Source organism: Notamacropus eugenii, chromosome 2 (genome assembly GCF_028372415.1).
Source record: "Notamacropus eugenii isolate mMacEug1 chromosome 2, mMacEug1.pri_v2, whole genome shotgun sequence".
NCBI classification, from domain to species: Eukaryota; Metazoa; Chordata; class Mammalia; order Diprotodontia; family Macropodidae; genus Notamacropus; species Notamacropus eugenii.
In genome coordinates, this window is record NC_092873.1 from 95631708 (window position 1) to 95655486 (window position 23779).

A 23779-nucleotide genomic window follows, 5' to 3' on the forward strand; every position below is an offset into this window, starting at 1 on the left:
GCTATGATGAGGGCTTCAGGGGGGCCTAGGACATTTGGCCTTGACTTAGGCTCAGCAATGATGCCATGCACTGGTTTGGTCCTGGTCCAGGGAAGATTGAGGCAGGAGAAGGAGGGAACAGGAAAGACAATGGGGGAAATATGGTGGCCAAGTGCTCCCCCTGCTGGCCACATCTGGAGCCATGCCAGCAGTGGCAACCGCCCAGCCAGCTGCACAACCGATTGCACTTGTGACCCTGGAAGACACACCTGGCCAGGTGTATTTAAAAAAAAAAAATTTAAATAAAGAAAAAACCTAGGAGAGTGGGAAGGAAGAACCAGGGAGTGGGGAAACCTGAGACTCAGAGACCAGCTCCTCCTGTAATGGGTCCACTAGATGGAGTTATTCCAGTTCCCCACCTGCATCCTTCCCAGATCAAGAGATAAAAGGATGCAAGTCCCTGATTCCAGGCATCAAGCACAGGACTGTGTGCCTCATACCCTCTCCATCACTCCATTCCAAAATGACTCAACCAAGTCGTGTGTCCTCCTATTCCCCTGTCAATGGTTTTTGGAGCAGGAAGAAATCTCTGACTGAGCCTCAGTCATGGCCCTGGGTTTCCTCGCCCAGCTCCAGCTATCGATTTCCTACATCATTCATTTACTGGGAGTGACGGGTATGATTAGCTCCCTCCCATCTCCTGGTAAAGTCTGAGGACGGTCCCCTTGTTTCAGAAAATCAGAGCTAATACAGGACTCTCAATCAGGAAACCCATCCCCAGTGAGACTAGGATTACAGCCAGGGCTGAACAATTAAGCCAGGTCCTTAGACAGAGCCTGTCCCTGATGCCTCATCTCCCCTACCCTAGAGTGCCTTCCTCTAATTAAATTCCCTCTCTTCTTCCTTACAGCAGCAGAGCCCCTAAAGACCAACTCCACCACCTTTTCTGGGAGAAAAGACTGCCAAAGACAGTGGAGTACAGGTGTAGGCATGGGGTTTCACCAACACAGCCCTAGACTTCTCTTCCCATCTCTCAGGTTTTACTCCCTAACACAAAAAGGCTGGGCTAGAGGACATTGGTCACAGCCTTCTTCCAGGAGTGTTGGACAACTATAATCCCAAAATGGCACAGAATACTGCTTCTCCTACCCAGATCCCCAAACTCTATATATTTGTGCTAAGATAGATCCCTTCTCCTTGAAACACACACACAGAGAGAGAGAGAGAGAGAGAGAGAGAGAGCAGTACAATTGTCACAGCTGGAGGGCCAGGGCAAAAAGTACAGAGCTTTTTTTTCAGTTGAAGGCCTTTGGACCCTTGAGGAAAACTCTCCCTTGTCAATGAAATAGGCCTGTAGCACCCCAGTTCTCCAGAATCAGGGCTCTCTAGATCTCCACTGTCTTCATTCCTCCCTGTGGCAAAGCACTTCCTTGTGCCCATTTTAGAGGGCAGTGCTCACTGATGGATCAAGTTTCCAAGACTACCTTGACAACTACAAGGTACAGAAACACCACTGAAAATCTTCAGTATGTTTTCCTAAATATATACACTGAGACTGGGAAATGGGAATGGAGTTGGGGGTGGGGAGGGTAGCGATGGGAATCACATTCTATCCTCCCAACTCCCTGGGAGACACATTTCTTGAAATTTTTTCTCCCCCAATCCCCCTTAAAAAAACCTGACATGGTGATAATTTTATAAGCTATGTTGCTCTTGTCAAATTATTCAACATCTGTCTTCATGTTCCCACAAAAATTAGCATAGGAGAGTAGTTTCTGATGACACCTTTGGTGAAATATTTTGACTTCTACCAGTAAGTTGCAAACAACCTGTCGTAAGGATAATGTCAATTTCCACTCTCGCATATTAAATAATCCAGAGGTTTGTTGTGCTTTTGTGGGGGAGAGTAATCCTTGCCCTCTAAATGGCTGAAAGGCTTATGGGGGTGAATATAAAGGAAGGAGGAGGGGACTAAGAAAGGAAGCTTTCTGAACAGAAGCTAATTCTCACCTTACTCCATCCCACCCCACCTAACAAGCCTATTGTCCTCAAGACTGGAGCCCCATCCGAAACACTGCCTTTCCCCCTCAGTCTACCAAGAAGTCAAATATACAGGCTGACCCTAGAGAATGACAAATGCAGACAGAGAGATTGGGAGGGAATGAGAAAGGAGACTGGTAGGGGTCCAGTCACCAAAGGACCCTCTGGCCCTAGAACTCAGCTGCTATAGCATTTGCATGAGGTGGGAGGAACAGGGTCCAACAAGAGAATGGACTAAGGGTGGAGAAAACAGAGTCTCTGGTGAAGCAGATTCTCTTTCCCTTCTCCCCATTCTCCTCCATCTCCCTACTCAGGATTATCCCCAGGAGGAAGGAGGGGAAAGAGAAGAAGGATCTCAAATGATAATTGCTGAAGTCCAAAGGATCTGCTATTAAATGAAATGGCAACAGAATTTATGATAGAGTCAAGAAGTGGATTGAGGGGTTGGAGAAAGCAGGCTGAGTATCCCATTTCAGGGTACTAATTGATACTAAGGAAGTACCAATTCTTGAGTTCCTAGATTCTGAACATACAAACTGTACCCCCACTTGAAAGCAGTTCTGATTACAATGGCTCTTAGGGTCAGCAATTTAGAAATGGAAGGGACTTTAGAAGCATCTGTTTCAATCTTCTCCATTTTATATATGAGAAAACTGAAATCTGGAAGAGTAAAGAGACTTGCCTATGGTCAAATGGGTAATAAGAGTTATAGGCAAGATTTGAACCTAGTCCTCTGACTTTAAATTCATCTCTCTTTCTATGCATCAGAGACTGGACCAGATCCATTTTTCCTAATTCTCCTTTAAATAGAAACCTCTAAGTGTTCTAAACTGGTTCCCTACCCCAAGACTAAGAGAGTGACCTGTTTGTCTCACTAATGTCACAGACTCAGTACACACACCCCTTGACAAACAGGGTAATGAAAAGCAGTGGGACAAAAGTCAGGAGATCTGGATTGGAGTCCTAGCCTTTACATTTTCTAGCTGTATGACCCGGGACAAATTATATGCCTTTGCCAAATCTCATCTAGCAAAGGGAATAATAATATTTGTACCTCCTGAGCCACAAGGTTTTTCTGAGGTAAGTGCTCTATAAACCTCAGCTTGGTATACAAATGTTTATACTATTGTTATTCTCTTCCCCAACAAAACAGAGGAGCAGAGCATTGTTTCTTCCTCACACTGGGTGAGTGAATATTTGGAGAAGGAATGTTTTCTTTATTGGACTTCTATGGACATCTGCTATCCCTCATCTATTTCTCCAAGGTCCACATCCTCAGATACAAAGTCAACTAGTGGGTAGCTCTGGACAGCTCCTTATTTCTCCTCTTGTCTAGATTTTCTGAGACTTAATCCCAGTTCTACTGCCCTATAGGCCCTGCAGTATAAGATTGAGCTTCCTATAACTTTCCTCTCCAAACTGTCCCAGGAATGACCTGTCACCCCATCCCTCTCCCCCCCGACTTGCCAGGGTCATTCCCACTAACCTCACCCATCTCGTCTGGTTTTAGAAAAAGCTGCCGCAGTGTGAGTTCCCCAGTCCAATCCTTCCAATCCACCTACATCCAGAAATCTAAGAATCTTTTGGCCCTTCTATTTTACCCCAGAACCCTAACCCAAGCCTAGGGCTTCCTTCAAACACACCTTCCTTTTTCCCCAGTAGCTCTTTCTGCTTTGAGAATAGACCACCTGGAAATGAGTAGAGCAGAAATTCTGGTCTCTGACCTGCAATTCTTAAAATCAAACCAAATTTCAGTAAGAGAATCTCCCTTCCCCCTGCATCTGTCTGGAGTTTCCTATATCTCTATTAAATGTGCTGTCACCTGCCATCCCCACCCCCTGTATACAAGCTCCCCCTTGCCCCATCCATCTTAATAAAACCTTACAGCCCAACCTGTCCTTTTAAGGTTCTGTCCTGCTGGAAGCTTACAGGGATGGAAATTCTCAAAGGAGATATAGGCTCCCATCATCAGTGAAGCTGGGGCTAACTTCATTCAATTGTTTTTCCCCTGATTTACTCAAGTTGAGACCCTAGGGGACACCAGGAGGGGAGGAAACATAGATACAAGGTTTATAAAGTTATGCCTGAACCCCACTCCATTGCCCTCCAAAGTGATAGTCCCTGAGACTATACACCTTGCAAATTCTCCATGTTCTCAGAACTGTCTAGCAAGCTGTCATGACAAAGGTTCTCCAAATTAAGAAGCTTTGAGGTCTCTGGAGGAAAGACTAGTTAATGTAGCAAAGAGGTAGGGAAGAGTTAGTAGATGGAGATGATGGACTTGTCACAGAATAATGCCAGTGAGTACTAAGAGGGAGACTTTGGGAACGGTATGATAACATAGCAAAAAAAAAAAAAAAGGCTTTTCCCATTCCTCCTACCCATCCAGGCCCTCTTTGCAAGCAGACTGGCTCAAGAAAATCTATAATTTCCTCCTCAGGAAACAAATGAGGGAGAGTAAAGAAAAGGTTTAACCATTAGAGGAAGGATGGAAGGATGGTACTGGAAGAGGGGAAAGAAAGGGAAGAAGGAAAGGAAGGAAAGAGTGGGGGAGAAGAAAGGCAGAATGGAAGGAAAAAATAAAGGCAAAAAAGAAAAGAGAAATGGAAGGGAGAAAAGATAGAAAGGAAGAGGAAGGAAGAAAAGAAAAGGAAGAAGGAAAGATAAGAGGGAATGATGGAGAAATGAAAGGGAAAAGAAAGGATAAAGCAAGACAGGGGAAGGAGATTGGAAAAGAAAGGAAGGAAGAAGAAAGAAAAGGGGAAAAGGGAAGAAGGGAGAAAGAGAAGAGAGAAGGGACAAAGGGAGTCGGAGAGGGAAGAAAAGAGAGGGAGAAAGTAAGAAAGAAATGAGGAGACAAAAGGAGAGAAGGAAAAGAGGAAAGGAGAATGAAGGAAAGCAGAAAGAAAAGAACGGAGGAACAAAGAAAAGAACGAAAGAACGAAGAAAAGAAGGAAGGAAAGAGCTGTCCTGAAATTATCTCTTCCTTCTATCTCAGCGCTCTAGGATACTGGGTGGGTGGAGGTCTCCTGCTGGCTTTTCCGCCTCCAGCTTCTTTCTTCCTCCTTCTTTGCCTACACTGGCCACTCCGAGGACCAGGCAGCAGTAGAAACGCAAACTAATTAAGAAGCTGAGAGTTTGGCTGGAAGCCTCAGCCAGCCCCGCCCCGGGGGGAATTAAACCTGCTCTGGCCGTTCTAGTCCCTGGGAACATATTACATCCCCAAGGCACCTCCAGACACGCTGGCCTTCTCCTCCTTGCACGGTGTCCCCACCAAGAAGGCTGAATGAACCCACATACACACCGGGAAATAGGACTTCGTTTCCACCTCGTCTGGCATTTCTGGGAAGAGAGCAACTTATCAACATCACCCTACACACACACACACACACACACACACACACACACACACACACACACACACACACACACACACACACACACACACACCCGAAACTGTACTGATGACCACCATCAGATCTGAAACTCACATTATAAGTCCCCCTAGCCCTAGAGTCAGAGTGAGAGAGAAAAAGAAAGTCCAAGCAAGAGCTTCGTTCCTCCCATCAAAGCAACACATCATTAAAAAGTGTCCTACAAAGACACCACAGCGTCAGGGGAAGCAAAGCAAGAGCCATTGGGGTGGCTGCCTGCCTATGCTCCTGGGACTCGGGGGGACAATACGCCCTCCCGTCTTGCTAACTGTCCAACAGTCGCACCACCACAACCACCAAGTAACACCACCCCCACCCCAACGAGGGAGCTCTGCGTGTCTCGGAGAAGGCCTGCTTGGAAGACTTTATCGCTGGATCTACGGGGCGGAAGAATGAGAAGACAAGAGCCAGAAAGGCAAAGAAAACGGCTGCACCAGCTAGCTCCCTGCTTCTCAGCAAATCTAAAGGAACACTTAAGTGGGGAGCTGGGGGTGGGAGGGAGCGGGAGAAGGAAGAAGAAAGGGCAGGCATTGCTGGTTTTCTCCCTGACAAGATCTCTGAAAACATTTTCAAGAAGGACCCTGGTGTGTGCATATGTGTGTGTGTGGTGTGGAGTAGTGTGTACTACGGTCTGCACAAATAGGTACCTTGTGGGGTACATGTTGTGCTTGTTTTCTGAGGGAAAGTGTGTATTTGTGTGTGTGTGTGTGTGTGTGTGTGTGTGTGTGTTCCTGGGCTACAGGGAGTACAGGGAGAAGATATATCGGGGTGTGTGCTCTATCAGTAGCAGGGGTGTCTGGGAAAGGAGTGTCTCGACAGATATTCCGGCGATGCTAGGGGAAGCGGAGACTCAGGCACAGGCGCCCTTTGCCCTCCCGAGCCTAGGAAAAGCTGGAAAAGACAAAGGTGCCCTAGCAGGTAGTAGAGGGGAAATCGGGGTGCAGAGGTAACTCTAGAGAGGCCTGGGGAACTGGAAACTGGCTCTCCTAGCAGCCTCCTTGTATGTTCCCCGCCACACACAATCCTGTCGCTACAGACTCCCCTCAGTTTTCATTTATGAGACCAAACCTTGTGGGAGCCAGGCCTGGGGAGGGAGAGGTTGCCGTATAATCGACCTAGGCGCGCCGGCCAACTTTGAGCTAAGACTGCTTTTCTGAGCCCCACTCCCTGCTCCTCGCCAGGCAGTGCCAGGGAGAGATGGACATTAAGGACCTCTCACCTACAGCCACCTCTCGGCCCACAGCCTTCACTACGATCCCCAATTGGCGGCAGAGTTCAGGGCTGCCAGTTCCCAAGCTTTCCTTTTCTTAGGCGCCTTGGAGGAAGCCAGGATCAGAACAGCAATTCCCCGCCCGCCCTCACGACCACGCGCACTTTGCGCCCCCGGCAAACTTTACGCTCTCTGCAACCCTGTTGGCGAGGGACGCCAGTCAGGAGGGAAATCTTACCGTAGACACCTTGTCCCTTGCAGTACATAGGGACCAGGATGAGTAACAGAAGGCAAGTCACCTCCATCTTCACCGCCGGTGCCTCATCCCCGCGGGGCAGCGCAGCCGGAGAGGTGGCGAGGAGCGCATCCACCAGGGCGCCTCCTTGCCTTCGGTTTGTCCCCCGAAGCTGCGCTGGAGACAGTGGCTGCTGCGACCAGGAGCAAGAGACTGAGGCCGCGACAGCTGCGGCGGCGGCAGCGACAACAGCTAAGGCTGCTCCTCCAGAAACGCCGCTGTCAAAGCCGAGATCCAGGGGGCGCTGGCCGGGAGCAGGGCGGCTTGGTCCACCCCGACAATCCAGCCAGCGCCCCGGCCCCTTCGCCGGGAAGAGTCTGGCTCAGGGGCAGCGGTGATCTAAGGACAGGGAGCCTCGGTTGCAGTTCTCTGGGGGCTAGTGGGGAGGGACGAGGTGAGGAGGGAGAATAGAAAGCTTGCCCCCCGCCACTCTGGGTGCAAAAGAAGTGGGAGTTCAGGGGAGGCGGAGGACTCCTCCCCCTTCTGTGGGAGGGGGCTAATCAGTGGGGCCCCTTCTTCTGCGGAGTGTCTGATAAATTGGAGAGTCAAACTTGGCAGTCTTCCCCCACTCCCAGAGGGGATACCCCTCCCCGTGGAGGGGGGGTGGGAAAGAGGACAGAACAAGAGGTGTCTCCGGCGCCAAATAAATTATTCTGACAGCTTTAGTCCCAGCCCAGCTGAGCTAAGGTATCTGAGCCCTGGCAAAGTAGAAGACGGCCGGACACAGTCAGGTCCCCCCCGCCCCTCAAACAGAGAAGCCTCCAAACCCCGCAGTTTTTCCACTCCTGGAGTGGCGGGAATGGAGAGGCGGTTCAGTCTCCCTGGAACTAAAGCCGAGGATTCCCCTAGGGAGGGACAGCTCTTTACCTCGACTGTCCTCGGAGCTTCCCTACTCTTCTCCCCGGGTCCTGGAGGTTCAGAGAGCAAAGTTAGAGGAGGCTTCGGCTCCGAAGAAATCCGAGGTCTCGTCGCCTCCAGGGACCCGCGCGAAAGACAGGGGGAAATTCAGAAGACCGCCCCCAAAAAGAAAAAAAGGAAAGAAAAGTTTGGGTTGTTTTAAAATACATGAAAAAGACCAGCTTCTTCCTTCTGCAGCCTCTGGCTCGACCCTGGCCGGGGCGATGGTGAGCCCCGCGAGCTCGCTCTCTACCCGCTCGGCTCTCCTCCTCTGCCGCTGTCTGTCCGTGACTGGCGCTAGCTGGCTCCGTAGCTCTCAGGAGAACAGGGCTTAGCCTTCCCCGAAGTTGGCCAGCTCCCCCCGCCCCCGCCCCCGCCTGCCTCCCTCCCAGGCCAGCTGCTGGGGGCCCTCTCGGGCGGGGTGGGGCGCTGGCTGGGGGCTCCCCCTGGGGCGGAGCAGAACAGTCCAGTAGGTTCGCGAGCCCCACTCGTACTAGACCTTCCTTCTCAATAACTTCACCTTCCGTGTGGTTCTTTTCATCCGTCCCCCCTCCCCTCGGGCTTTTTATTTCAACAGCCTCCCCCCTTCTCCCTCTCTCTCTCCTTCCTTCGGTCTCTCGCTCTCCCTCCCTTTGTCGCTCGTTCTCCTGTTTGATTCCCCTCCAGTTAAAAAAAGGAGCCAATTAAAATGAGCGGAGCTCTCGCGGAGCCCTGCCTCTGTCCAATTTCCTCGCCTCCCCCAGGACCAATTAGAGAAAACAAAACAGGGATGGGGTAGCAGCCTAGCAGCCGGCTTCTTACTCTCTCTCTCTCTCTCTCTCTCTCTCTCTCTCTCTCTCTCTCTCTCTCTCTCTCTCTCTCTCTCTCTCTCTCTCACACACACACACACACACACACACTCCTCCCTCTCTATCCGTTTCTCCCCCTCTCCCCTTCTTCCTCCCTTCCCACCCCTGCTTCCTTCTCTCCCCCTTCCCCCTCCCTCCTTTGCTTTTGCATTTCCTCGCTGCCCCTCGTCCCCCCCGCCCCCCCGGGCAAGGAAATGTCAGAAAGCAGAAATGGATCCATCTATCCTGAGGACACTGGGAGAGAGAGGGACGTGGGCTTTAGCAAGCTGAAGAACAGGTTTAGGAAGCCGCACTCGCACGCGCGCGGACACACACACACACACACACACACACACACACACACACACACACACACACACACACACAAGGACTGAGCTGCTGCTGCACACGCAGGCTGCATTACATGGTCGCACGGAACCGTAGCACACTCAGTGTGAATGCATAGACAAGCAACCGGAGCCCGCCGGGTGCTGAAAGCTATTTTTTCCTTCCTTTTTTTCTCCACTTTCTTCGCTACGGAAGAGAGGAGTGGGGAATAGAAAAGGTTGAACGTTTCTCTGACCGGAGGCTGGGGGCTGAGGGCGGCTATGGGGTAGGGGTGGAGAGATGGTGACCAGAGGAGCGAAATGCTCCTGGAGACTTCTATGCGCTCTCTCTGCGGCCGGGAATTTGGCGCTGTTAGCTCTCGCCTGTCTGCGCGCTGTCCTCCACAGGGCCTTGACTTAGGTCCGGGTCCCTGCCCCTTCTCCAGCCAGCTCCGGCAGCCTCTTTCCTCTGGCTCTGGCAACTGGCATCCAGCCTCTGAGGTCACCCGAGTAAGGGACGAAGCCTGAAGGCGGAGACAGAGCGCGGCACTCGCCCTTGCTGCCCCAAAGATGCCAACAGGTTTGCCCGCGGCCCGGCTCCCGCCTCCACCCGGCCATCTCATACTCCTGCCACGTCCTTCCTCTCTCATTCTTGTGTCTTCTAGGCTCTCCATGGACTTCTAGCAGTTGGTTTAGGGAGGGTACCTTCGCTGAGACTAGCCTTCCCTCCACCTCCCTGCAGACACCTAAGGGACTCCTGACCCTCCCAGTCTAGCGCCCCCCTTCCCGCTCCTTAGCCCACATCTACGTCCTGAAGGCCGAGAGAGCATAACCAGGGCTCTGGGGCCTGGAGGAGGGCGGAGATAGAGAGCTGCACTTGGGGCTGGTGTCCCTGCTTCTCCTGGGGCAAGGGAGCGGGAGGGACGGCACAGACGATTACTGAGAGGACAGCTGGGCCACCCTCTTCCAGTTGCCTGGCACTATTCTAAACTGGTTTCTATTTTTCCCAACCCCATTTTGGGTCTGTCCCTGCCCTTACACACATGCACGCAGGCAGCCTGTCTAATCTCACCTGCTTTTCCAGTCGCTGTTATTTATCTCTGCGTACTCTCGGGGTTTTTATTAGGGAGGCTAGTGGGAGCTCTGACTCGGGGAGTCGATAATAAGAGGGAGGATTAAGAACAGTCTTTGCACACATCTCCACTCGACTACCTGACTCTGTCTCCTTCTAAATGTAGGGTGACACTCTCCCCCTAAAACTTGGGGCACCTGTCTGAATTTCCCCATTCTAAATCGAGCAGCAGTGGCCTGAACTCCTTGACCTTTGGCCCTCCGACCTGGAATCATGGGTGGGTGCCCTAAGGAGAAAGGTAATCATCCAGACCTTTCTCTCCATTTAGGTCCTTTCCCACACCCCTCTTCCACTGTCTCCAACACCCCTTCCCTCACCAGCTTTGCCTCTTGGATTAGACAGTGTCAGGATTGATACCCTTCTCAGGTCCAACACCATATACCCCACCCCTCTCTCACACCCCACCTCTCACACACAGCCTTCAAACCCAGAATTGGGACTTCCCAAAGGACCATCATTTATCTCAACCCAGAGAAATCTAGAGTCCAGGATCATTTCTCAAGTTATTGTTCTAACAGCCAAAAAGATTGTTATTCTTCCACCCAAAGGAAAAAGTTGTATCTAGTATATTTTAAGATGTAGTTGATAGAAAGCAGGCCTGGGGACCAAAAAGAACTAAAATGGAGTCTTGCTTCTAACAAAAACTGTGTGACCCTGGCAAATCATTTGTCCTCTCTGTGTTCTAGGTAACTCTGTAAGACTACAAATTACATTGGTAAAGAGTTTCCTCACAGAAATGGCATCTTTTGGTTGGGAGAGGGGGAAGGTACCACACCTGTGAAAGATGTCAGGAAACTACTATTCCCCCTCCCCATTTATTTCTCATTATATAAACATCTTTGGAAATCCAGCCTCCTCCAAGATGCCTTCTAGGGTAAGCCAAGGAGTGCTTCTGATTTTCCTCTGTCTGATCTAAGTATAGAACCCCTATCTACTTTTCCTCCCTGCTCCCCATGCAATCTTCCCTTTTCTTCACCTCAGAAAAACGTTACTTCTTGTCTTGTGAAGTCACTTCTCAGTCATCAGGGTATCACAAATACAAAAAAAAAGCCCAGGTGGGAATTTTTAAAAATCATTTATATTTGACTTTACCACACTGTGGCTTCTTTTTCATTGGGTGGGGGGAGAAACAGAGTCCTTTTATTAATCCATTTGTCTGAGGTGGCTGTTAAATTGGGTTTGTCTGCTCTGAACACATGCCCACCTATGGTTTGGAGGAAGATTTGTTATTGTCTTCGGGGAGAACAGTAAGAGGGATAGAAAGTAGCCAACCTGGGCCTGTATGTTTACTGCAAATAATACATGCCTCAGTCCTGGAGAGGTAGGTGGTTGTACGCAGAGTAAGCACCTTTATAGCCTATTTTTGTGTTTAGCTTTAAAAAAAACCACAATTCTTTGTTCTAAATCCTGCCATCTCCTTCCCATGTCTATCTATACTCATGTATCTGCCTCGAAATGAGGGCAGAGTCCATGCCTGCCATGTGTCAGGGATAGAAAATGAAAAAGAGTTCCTGTAATCTCCTTAATATAAAGAGAACTATTCTCCTCCCTCCCACCCCCATCTGCCAAATTGAGTGGCATAGAGATTAACCTGGAAGCCATTCAGCTTGGCAGGACTCTTGCCTGAGGAAGACCCACAGGTTTGTGAAGCAGCCCAGGTTTGTCTGCCTTTGTTTAGCTCAGCGATTAAAGCATTCCTGCTAACCCTACATGTGAGAGCTGCTAAAAGAACCAAAGAGGAGCCAGATTTCAGAGTTAGGCACCTGCCTAAAGCCAAATATTCCATGATGATGAAAATGCACTCAGAAGTCATTTTTCGTTTTTATACTTTTTACAAATACAGTGATTTTCAATACCAGAAAATTATTTTTCATGTCCTCTAGATATTTATTTTATAAAAGTAACAATGGCTAACATTTGTATAGCACTTTAAAGTTTGCAAAATACTTCATAAATATTGGTTTGTTTGATCTTCACAATAACCCCAGGAGGTATGGGCTGTTATTGTCTCCATATTACAGCTGAGGAAACTGAGGCTCCCCCCAAAAAGGCAAGTGACTTGCCCAGGATCACAACTGGTAAGTATTTGAAGGAGGGTCTTTCTGACTTCAGGTCAAGCTCTCTATTCACACTGTCTCTAGGCCTTTGTAATCTCCATGACCTTGGACAGATGACTTCATTTCTGTGGATTTCCATTTTCTCATCTGTAATACAAGGGTTTCTAGCTCTAATTCCTGGGCTCCTGTGATAAGTTAACCCTCACATATTATAGTAAAGGCACAAAACCAGTAAAACAACAGATGAAATTTTCAAACCTTGCCTAGAGCTAAACAAATTATTTTGTCCCAGCTCTAAACCTAGGTGATGATGTCAAGCCTGCATGGACCAGTTCAATTCCTACATACCTGCCAGCTGACACTGTAGTTCATCAGGGCAACCCATCCCTACTACTATGTCAGGTGAGAATGTGGGAAGAGTTTTGTGTGTGTTTGCCACACACGGGACATTGATGACGAGGAAGGGGGTATTAGTAGTATATTCTTAACTTACAGCCTCGAACCTAGCATGTGCCCAATACATACTAGTTCACAATATTTAGAGCTAGGAAGAAGTTTAGAGGCCATTTAGCCCAGAGGAAATTGAGACCCATGGAAGTGAAATTATTTGCCAAATCATTTATGTTCTAAATAATAGAGCTCTGGGTTTTGAACTCAGATCTTCTAGCTCCAGAGCAATGCTCTTTCTTTGCTTTCTGTAATGCAAGAGTTGGGAAGAATGTTTTAGAAATGACTAGGAGTGTAAAGCCCTAAGAGAAGAAAGTGTGTGAGTGTGGGTGGGTGGGTGTGGGTGGGTGTGGGTGTGTAGTGTGTAGTCTATTGGAGAGAACGTTGACTTTGAATTCAGAAATACCTAGGTCCAGTCCCAGTCTTAGCACCTCATCTCTATCTAGGAAGGGTGAAGGAAAGAAGACTAAGTGTTTGTTTTTTGTCCTTGGACAGGTACCCATTATCCCTGGACCCCTCCTGAATTCTAGATCTTGTGGGCAAAAGAAAAGATGACACCAGATTCTATCCATTTACCAGCTGAGCCTGGTATTAGGCAATATAGCTGAGCCTAAATTCCCTCATCTGTAAATGAGAGGTTTGTCTTTCCAGCTCTAGAGTTATGATTCTTCATCTGTGGTGGATAACAATATGTTTGCCATTAAAATATTAATTGAAAGGCAGACTCCAGCCTTCAGGGTTGCCATCCCTTCCTGCCCCCCCACCTCCCAGAATCAGAGCCCTCCAAACCATATACAGAGAAAGGGAGAGAGGAGAGGCTTTTCCAGGGACGAACAGCCTTGGGTGAGGGAAATTGTCTTTGAAAATGATACAGGGGCAAGATATCGATTCATGCCTAGAATAAGACATCTTCCCAGTCAGGTGGGAGTGGAGCTGATAGGGGGAGTTAGAGAGAGAGTTATGACCCCACAGAAAGACCAGGTTTATTAATTCAGGCTCTAACAAATAGCCAATTAATGGCACCAGCTGCTAATTAGTAAGCAGTTAACTCCCGTTATAAATCGGGCAGCCAGAGAGCAGCAATGAGGTGAGCCCATGATATCTCCTCTGGAGGAGGGATGTATCCAGGGATTCCTTAGGCCTTGTTTCTCTGCTATGAACCCATCCACCCCCCTTTCCTTGCCCTGTACCTCCAGTCCTGCCCTGACGCCCATAATGACAGAGCTAAACCATGAGAAAATGACCCTCGGCTCCTCCCTCTCTCCTGATTACTCCTTCCCTCCTGCCAGTCAGCAAGCAGCTAATGTCTACTGCTAGAGAAAACTGTGGTGCTGTTAATAATATTGCCAGACTCCTGTATAGTTCTTCAGTCTTATTTGAGCCTCATAATGACCTGGTGAGAAGGCAAGGCAGTTATTATCACCCCATCAGTAACCCAGTTCATCCAGTAACTTCATGGCAGGGTTAGAACTAGAACCCAAGGCTATGGGTAGACATAACAGAAGCACAAGGTGAGGTGTGGTAGGAAGAAAACTATTCAGTAGCGGGTTAATACTGTGTGACCTTGGGATATACATACACATATACATATGTGTGTGTGTGTGTATATATTATGTGTATATATGTATGTGTGTATAAGTACACACATAAATACATGTATATACCCATACACACACACATAGATATAGATATATGCTGTGGTCTTGGTCTCTGTAAAACAAGTTTGGAGAGAAGGAGATTAACTAGATGATGCCTCAGCCTGCTTCCATTTATGAAGCTTAAACTCTATTCCAAGAGGCATCTAGATGACTCAGTGGATAGAGCACTAGGCCTGAGTGAGGTAGACCTGAGTTCAAATCTGGACTCAGACATTCACTAGCTATGTGACCTTGGTCAAATCACTTAACTTCTGTCTGACTTAATCCACTGAATAAGAAAGTGGTAAATCATTCACTCTAGTATCTTTGCCAAGAAAACCCCATAGATAGTATAGTCCACAGGATTGTGAAAAGTCAGACACAAGTAAACAACGGTAAAGCTCCATTCCACCAGGGGTGTGTTGGTAACAATCAGCTCCAGGAGAAGGTATGCAAGACACACTTTTAAGTTTAATATGCATTATTAACATTTTCTCCATCACTTTCTTAAGTCTAAACCATTAGCAAAATAATAAATTTAACACTGATTTGTAGTTGTTTGCTATTTTCCAAGGTGTAATTGTTTTCACTGAAAATTTGCCAATCTCCAGTAGATCCAAAATGGTTCCAGCTTCCTATTCTAGGAATCTATGTTTTGTAGTCCCTGTCTTTAAGGATAGTTCTGAGGTCTCCTCTGTTTCTGGTAGTTGTCATAATTCCAGATAAACCACATTACTCATCAAATCTTCCACTTGACCTTGGACAAATGACAACTTTTCTGAGTCTTGATGTGCTCTAAGATCGCTTTCATCTCTAATCTCTGTAATTATCTCCAGTTTACCCTATTATTATCTTGTTTGCCCATGGTCATTTACATTTTGTTTGCATTTGTTTACATTTTGCCCCCCACATTAGATTGTGAGCTCCTTGAAAGCAGCGACTGTCTTCTGTCTTTCTTTGTAACCCCAGTGCTTAACTCAGTGCCTGACACATAATAGTCACTTAATAAGTGATTGTTGACTTGATTCTAAAGGTTAATTATCCCATAATTTTTTTCTCGTCTCTGAAATTTTCTGAACCTGTCCCATATTCACTGGTCTTTTGTGCCCTTCGGCGTTGGAGGATATAAATCTTGGTGTTTTGATGTTAACTGAATGAACTTTTTATGGGAAAAAACTGGAATGGATATCATTTGATTGGGGAATAGCCAAACAATTTATGCAATGTCACTGTTGTTGTTCACCCACTCATGTTCAAAGAGGACCAATGACATCACTGGTGGTCTTGACTTGCAAGTGAACTGGATTTCAGTGAAGCAGAGTTGCAGGGTTGCCACCCTCATTCTTTCTTCCGAGGTCATCAAAGTCCAGTGCCAAGACAAAAGTCAAGATGGCTGGAGATGGCTCAAGATGAAGTAGACGTCCTTGGTGTCTTCAATGGCTGACTAGGCTCTAAGTGCTCCCTAGCACCTGTTTCCTCCACCTTAATGGCCATTGGAACAAATGGTTTTCATCCACCCATTCTGTCAGGGAAAGTCTTAACTAGCTTTGGGTAGAGACATCCGCCTAATTCACCAATAAGTTTAAGGGCTCTCAGTTACCCTCTACTTGATTTAACCAGTCTGCCAAGAAAGTTTTACCAGGTTGTGGCTACTGTGCATACTACAGCTTCCTGAAGCAAGAAATATATAAATATGCAGAACTGAGAGAAACATGGGAAAACTTATATGAACTGATAGAGAGTGGGGTAAGCAGAACCAGGAAAACAATGTGCACTTGACTCCAGTGATATATGGGAAGAACAAAAGACCAAAGTGAACAAACTTGGCTTTGGAGAAGAATTAAGAAAATATGCCCCTCTCCCTTCTTTGAAGAGGTGGAATATTGTGTGGAATATTGTGGACATTTTCTGATATAGTTGATATGTTGATTAATTTTGCCAAACCACTTCTTTTTCCATTTTTACCAAATATATATGTATGTGTGTGTGTGTGTATTTTCTTTTTATATCTTCGTTGCAAGGCATGGTTCACTAAATAGAAGAGGAAAGAGGGATATACTCAGAAATGAAGATGATCTAAGACAAAAACATCAGTAAAATAAAAAATTTTAAATAAAATTAATCGTTCAGAGGTTCAAACGTCACTTGGTTTTGAGTGGGATAGACTTGGTGAAGACTCCTCAGATTGTGGTTTTCTCCCAAGGGTGAGGTGGGGCCTGGAGGCTCGGGGCTGCAGTGTTTTTGGAATAGAATAGTTCCATATAAGGTATAAAACTGTGTGGTGTACTGGGGTCTCAATGATTGGACAAAACTTGCGTAATTCCTCGATGTCTTCATTTCAAAGGGATTGGTTAGATTTCGTGTCTAGAATGTAAGACCATATCCTCAGCTAATGAGGATAATGGTCAGTGGGGGGGAGGAGGGACTTGCGTTAGGGTTTATAAATCACTGTCCTGATTTTTATCTTCGGCTTTCCTACTCCAGGTGAACTGCTGTGGGATTGTCCAGATTCTCGAGAATCGAATAAAACTCTTTTCTGTCATCACTTTGAGAGGCCTCTGAGTAATTGATTTATGTAGGGACCTGAGCCATCCCACACAGTTTTAACACCAACTTAGCAGATATATATCAATTGACAAGGCAGCCATAAGGAGAGCTTGTTCAGTCAGTTGGTTCAGTTGGGAACGACTCTCCATGACCCCATTTGGAGTTTTCTTGGCAAAGACATTGGAGTAGTTTGCCATTTCCTTCTCCAGCTCATTTTACAGACAAGGAAACAGAAGCAAACTAGGTTGAATGACTTGCCCAGGGTCACACAGCTGGTAAGTGTCAATGGTCACATTTGAACTCAGGTCCTCCTGACTCCAGGCCCAGAGCTCTACTTATTGCATTGCGACTGTTACTTAGAGGCAGCACAGCACAGTTAATAAGAAGAAAAACCACATAAAATGAAGTCAGCACCTCCAGGTTTGCATCTTGACTCATCAGCTTATTACTATCTAGCTTTGTGGTTTTAGTGTTCTCTGAAACTCAATTTTCTCATCTATAACATGGAGCCAGTAATGTCTGTCTTGTCTACTGCCCAGGGTAAGGATCAAATGAGACAATGTCTCCAAAAGAACATAGAAATCTTTAAACCCCTCTACAAGTGTGGGGCACACAATTGTTCTCATTATTATTACTATTTATGTGTCTAGGAAATGAGAAGAGGCTAAGAAAGTCAGATAGTTTCCTGTCTGCACCATAATGTGCCTTCTCCCTGTGCAAAACAAAGGATGAAGAGGCAGAAATTCTCTATATCTCCAGGGAACTCCTAGTCTGTTGGGGAGAACCAGCCCCTCTCCTCACTATCACCTGACCTGAAAATCTGATGAGATAGGAACAGTCCCTGCCTTCACCAAACTCCAGATCTGAGGAGGAAAACACAGTCAGTCCTTGCCCTTATGGAGCCCATGATAAAGAAAAAGAAAAAAGACACAGATGCAAGATTCCGACTTAAGCCTGGAGCAATGGTGATGGCATATTCTTCCTTAAACAAATCCCCACCTACCTCTCCACAGTGGTTATTCCAAACCTCTTCTCTGAGCAAACCTCTCCCTCCCTCCAACCCTCTCAGCTGAGGATGCCACCTTACACTTTGCTGAGAAAACAGAGACTGTTCCCCATGAGTTTCCTCTTCATCTCTTCATCTTAAAATTCCTTAACCATTCCTACTCTCTCCTCCTCTACTCCAGTCTGATCACATGATCCTTCTCCTCAACAAAATCTACCTTCTAATATGCCATTGGTCCCTTTCCCTCCCGCCATTTCCAACAGATCAATTTCTCACTCACCTCTTTCAACTCTAATCTTCAATCCCTCTCGTTCTACAGATTCCTTCCCTATTTCTACATACATGGCCAAATTTTCCCCGATTCTTAAAAAAACCTTCACTAGTCCTTACCATTCCCTCAAACTGTTGTCCTATATACAGGAATACTGTGAAGCTCAAATTAGATAATGTATTTTTTGGGGGGTGGGGGGAGCAATCAGGGTTAAGTGACTTGCCCAGGGTCACACAACCATTATCAGGTCCTCCTGACTCCAGGACCAGAGTGCTATTCCCTGCTCTACCTAGCTACCCTCTAGATAATGTATTTAAAGCACTTTAAAACCTTAAAGTGGTCCATAAATGCCAGTTATTATTATCCTTATTGTACTTTTAATTCTATATAATAATATTATTATCCTATAACCACAAGGCCTCCAGTTTGGTGATAATTTCATTCTCTGAGCACTTCTGCTGAGTTCAAGCAGAGAGCAATACAGGGATACAATGATAAATATTTAACAATGGACTCTCATATGTATGTATGTATATGTATATATATACATACACTCATACACGTATATGTGTATATATACATATGTATATATGCACACACATACTTTTAAATTTAACCTACCTTATTAACTTTGTTAAATCTATACAATCAACAAAACAATAAGGCAAGCCCTGATTTGTAATAATTGTTCATTTTTGAAGTATAAATTCTCACACTTCAAGTTTCTGGTTAGAGAGGGCTCTGGCACAGCTCTGCCTATATTTCTCCTCCCTTGCTCTAGCCTTCTATAAAAAGCCATCTACGTTCATTGCTTCTGCTTCCTTACCTCTCACTTCTCAATCCCTTCCAAACAAGCTTTTGACCTTGTCTCCCAAGTGAAAGTTCTCTCTGCAAAGTTACCAGTGATCCATTCATTGGCAAGTCTGATGTCTTTTCTCAGTACTCATCCATCTTGATCTTTCTACAGCATTTGACTTTGCTGACCACCCTCTTTTTCTAACTTCACTCTCTTCAGGATTTTTGTGACACTCATCTCTCTCTTAGTTTTTCTCCTACGTTTCAAGATAGTTCCTCCTCAGTCTCCTTTACTAACTCATCATCACATTCCTTAACTGGATATATATATACCCCAAGACTGATTCTTATCTCCCTACATTGTCTCATTTGGTGAGCCCATCTCTTGCAGTAGCTTTAAGAATGATCTCTATTCTGAAAACTTCTAGATCTGTATATTCAGCCTGCCTTTCTACTAAATTCCAGTCCTGAATTACCAACTACTTTTTGAACATTTCAGAAATGGTTGAAACAGAGACATCTTAACCTCAACCTGTCAAAAATAATAACTCATCATCTTCCCTCCCGGAAGTCTACCTCTCTCCCAAATGCCCCTGTTTCTGTCAAAGGCACTTCTACTCTGCCAGGCTCACAGGTTTGCGATCTTAATGTCATTCTCAGCTCTTCCATATACCCAATCAGTTGACAAACTTTGCCATTTTACCTCCACGAAATCTCTTCCATCCACGCCCTTCTCACTATTTACGTAGGCATCTCCTAGACTATTGCAATGGCCTCCTGGTTGTTGTCCTTGCCTCATATGTCTCACCATGCCAATCCATTCTTCACACAGCTGCCAAAGTGATTTTCTAGAAGCATAAGTCTGATCCCGTCACTCCTCTACTCAATAAATTACTGTGGTTCTGCCTCTAAGATAAAATATAAACTTCTCTGCTGAGCTTTTAAAGCCCTTCACAATCTGGACCCAGCTTACCTTTGCAGCTTCATTCATTATGCATCACTCCCCTCTCTGCACTCAATGGTCTAGTCAAACTGGCCTTCTCTTGTTCCTCTCACATAGCACTCCTCTCATCCTCCAATTATCCAGACTGTCTCTCCCCCACACCTGGAATGCATTCCTTCCTCATCTCTACCTTATAAAATACCTTACTTTCTTCAAGACTTAGTTAAAAACACCTTCAACCTGAAATCTTTCCTCATTCCCATAACTGCTGGTGCCCTCTCTGTCCAAATTACCTTGCATTAAGTTTGTATTTCTTCTGTATATGTTTGTATGTATATATGTTCCCTCTTCCATTGGACTATAAGCCCCTTGACAGCAAGAACTGTTTCATTTTTGTCTTTCCTTAACACCTTGCACAATGCCTAGCATGTGACAAATTCTAAATAAAATCATTGATTGATTGATTGGTTGCCCATTGGATTCCTAAGTGCTGAAGGGCTTGGGAGTCAAGCACGGAGTTTGGTACTGTTCACATTTTTGGGTGCTTATTCATACAACTGTTTCAAATCTGGTTAACTCTAGACTGCCAAGTTGCAGCTAGACTCAGGGGGAGCAAACTGTTGTTTTCATTTGGATATTTTCTACTAATGCAAATGTCTCCATGTGCTTCTGGGAACCAAGAGTGTTTGTCTGGAGAGAAATGGAAAACCTACAAGAGGACTGGTCATAATCTTCCTAAAGAGAGGATTTGGGCCTCTTATTGATACCAACCACTACCCCACAAGAATTCTAATTTCCACCTCATTTCCATTAACCTCATCCTGAGATCTATCAGAATGTCTCTGGGAAGCCTAAAATTTTTGCCCTCACACCTCTATTATCCCTGGAGTCACAAAATAACTTTTAATTTCCAAGGCTCATAGCCTGATACGATAGTGGGAAAATCACTGGACATGGAGTCCAAGGATCTTGGTTCAAATTCCCCTTTGACCTTGGGCAATCACTTGGGCCTCAATTTTCCTCATCTGTGGAACATGAGAGATGGATTACATGATTTCTAAGATCTCTTCTAGTTCTGAATCTATGATCAGTGATTCTACAGTCCCATATTCTTCATAAAGTCTTTCCCCAGTTAAAATGAAAAGAAAAGCAGATAACTTGGAAAAATTTTTGGAGGCAATCAGGGTTAAGTGCCTTGCCCAGGGTCACTGAGACAGGATTTGAACACAGGTCCTTAACTCCAGAGTCAATGCTCTATCCACTGTGCCACCTAGCTGCCCCTGTTAACTCTTACCAGTGCATAGTAACCCTGCCTCTTTCCAAATAACAACCACCACCAACATAATCACAATCAAACAAGAAACCAAGGTTGCAGATCAAGCTGGGAACACCCAGGGCATAGATCAACCTAACTCGGGGGAAGCAATTCAATTCAACAAGCATTTAACTGTCTGTTATGTGCCAGACTCGTTTCTTGATGATAGGTATAAAAGGACAAAAATTAAAACTATGCCTGTCTTCAAGGAGCTTATGTTCTATTAAACTGATCTCATTGTCCTGATTCTGAGAGGGCACAACACAGACATAATGGCCTTACCCTGATCCTATCCAGTTCAATACTTGACTTTCCTCTAATTCTTTCACACATGCAGTTCTCATGTTTCCAACCCATAAACTCAAGGGCAGAGAACCACATCTTCTTTCTTTGCATCTGGCACTAATCACAGGATAAAAGGACCATAGATTTTTTTTAAATCAATTTTTTTTCAACGTACAAATCTATTCCCTCTCCTTTTCAAATGCATGCCCTCTCGTTGAAAAGGAAAAGAAGAAAAGGAGGGAAGAGGAGAGGAAAAGAAAAACAAGAATAGAAAATCTTTGTAAACAAATGTGCAGGGCCAAACAAAACAAATTCTCACATTGGCCATGTCCAAAAAATATGTCTCCACCTGTACACCGAGTCTACCACATTTTTGCCAGAAGATGAATAGCACACTTCATCACAAGTCTTTGAAAATTACAATTGATCGTCTTGTTTGTCATAGTTCTTAAGTCTTTCAAAATTGCCTTTACAATGTTATTGTTTATTGTGTAAATTGTTCTGTTTTCCTTACTTCTATATCAGTTCATACAAGCCTTCCCATGTTCCCCTGAAACTCTCCCTTTCATTATTGCTTATGACACAACCGTATTCCATTACATTCATATACCACAATTTATCCAGTTCCTCTCCAATCAGTGTAAACCCCTTTAGTATCCAGTTCTTTGCCACTTCAAAAGGCATGCTATTATAGATGTTTTCATACATAAAGATTCTTCCTTCTTTTTTGATAACTTTGCGGAGTAAGCTTAGTGTTGTTACTGGAGCAAAGATTTGCACAGTTTATTTAATTTGGGGATATATTTACAAATTACTTTCCAGAATTGCCGGACCAGTCCACAACTCTATCAGTAGTGCATCAATTTGACTATTTCCCCAAAGCCCTTCTTACATTTATTATTTTCCCTTTTTTGTCAGCTTTGTCAATTTGATGAATATAAAATTGAACCTCAGAGTAGCTTTAATTTTCATTTCTGTAATTGTTAGGGATTTCAATATTTTATATATGGCTGTCGATAGCTTATGTTCTTTCCTTTGCAAACTGCCTTTTCATGCCCTTTGACTATCTATTAGGGGATAGCATTTATTCTTCCAAATTTGAATCAGTTCCTTATATAACTTGAAAAGAAAATTTCATCAAAGAAACTTGTTGCAAAACTTTTTCCAAGTTTTCTGCTTCTCTTTTCATTTTAGCTCCATCAGTTTTGTTTGTACACAAACTTTTTTTGAAAATTGTGTCCATTTATGTTCTGTGATTCTTTCTATCCCTTGTTTGGTCATGAACTCCATACCTCTCCATATAGCTGAAAGGTAATTTCTTTCTTGCTCTTCTAATTTGTTTATGATGTCACCCTTTATTTCTAAGTCATGCACTTATTTTGAGCTCATCTTGTTGCGTAGTGTTAGATGTTGGTCTATATTTAGTTTCTACTAGACTGCTTTCCGGTTTTCCCAACAGTTTTAGTTGAATAGTGAGTTCTACCTCAGTAACTGGGGTCTTAGGGTTTAATTAGACACTAGACCAGTTTCTGTTCTTTCTGCATGTTGTGTACCTAATACGTGCCACTGATGGACCTCTCTATTTTTTACTTGGTACCAAATTGTTTTGACTACTGCTTTGTGTTATAGTTTGAAATCTGCTAGTGCTGAACCTTACCTTACCACTGTTTTAATTATTCCCCTTGAGATCTGTGGCCCTTTGTTCCTCCAGATGAAGTTTGTTGCTATTTTTTTCTGACTTTACAACATAATCCTTTGGTTGTTTAATTGTTATAACACTGAGTTAAATAAATTGATTTATGTTGTATTGTCATTTTATTATTTTGGCTCAGCCTACCTAAGAGCAATTAATATTTCTCCAATTATCTAGGTCTGTCTTTATTAAGTATCATAGATTTATAATCACATAATCATAGAACATGTCAGTCAACAAACATTTGCAAAGGACCTATTACATGCCAGGAAGTACTGGGCATACATAAGAAAGGAAGAGATAGTCTCTGCCCTCAAAAAGCTCACAGTCTATTGAGGGAGAGAAGAAGCAGACAAATACGTACAAACAAGCTAAATATAGGAAGAATAGGAAATAATTAAGAGAAGGAAGACATTAGAATTAAGAGGGGTTGAGAAAGACTTCCTGGCAAAGATAGGATTTTAGTTGGAAATGAAAAGAAGCAGAGATGAGGAGGGAGAAAATTCTAGGCATGGGGGATAGCCAGAGAACATACCCAGAGCTGAGACATGGAATGTCTTGTTCAGGGATCAACCAGGAGTCTGGAAGAGGCCCTCCAGTCTAAAATGATCTAATCCAGTCCCCTCCCTTTACAGAAGAGAAA

At 45.0% G+C, this 23779-nt stretch overlaps 1 protein-coding gene and 1 long non-coding RNA gene across 4 annotated transcripts in view; one reads left to right on the forward strand and one right to left on the reverse strand.

The window, feature by feature from the left end:
• MDGA1 (MAM domain containing glycosylphosphatidylinositol anchor 1) overlaps positions 1–8413 on the reverse strand; it is an 83633-nt gene extending 75220 nt beyond the window's left edge. For all 3 annotated transcript variants that reach the window (XM_072641975.1, XM_072641977.1, XM_072641976.1), the window contains exon 1: positions 6902–8413. In XM_072641975.1, the coding sequence (XP_072498076.1) occupies positions 6902–6968 (67 nt within the window). In that variant the 5' untranslated portion in view covers positions 6969–8413. The remainder of the gene's footprint in view (positions 1–6901) is intronic.
• A 662-nt stretch (positions 8414–9075) lies between these two features.
• On the forward strand, positions 9076–16826 carry LOC140526057 (uncharacterized). Its single transcript, XR_011974225.1, has 3 exons — positions 9076–9588; positions 12490–12599; positions 13140–16826. It is a non-coding gene; the product is annotated as an uncharacterized lncRNA (long non-coding RNA).
• Positions 16827–23779: the final 6953 nt, after the last annotated feature.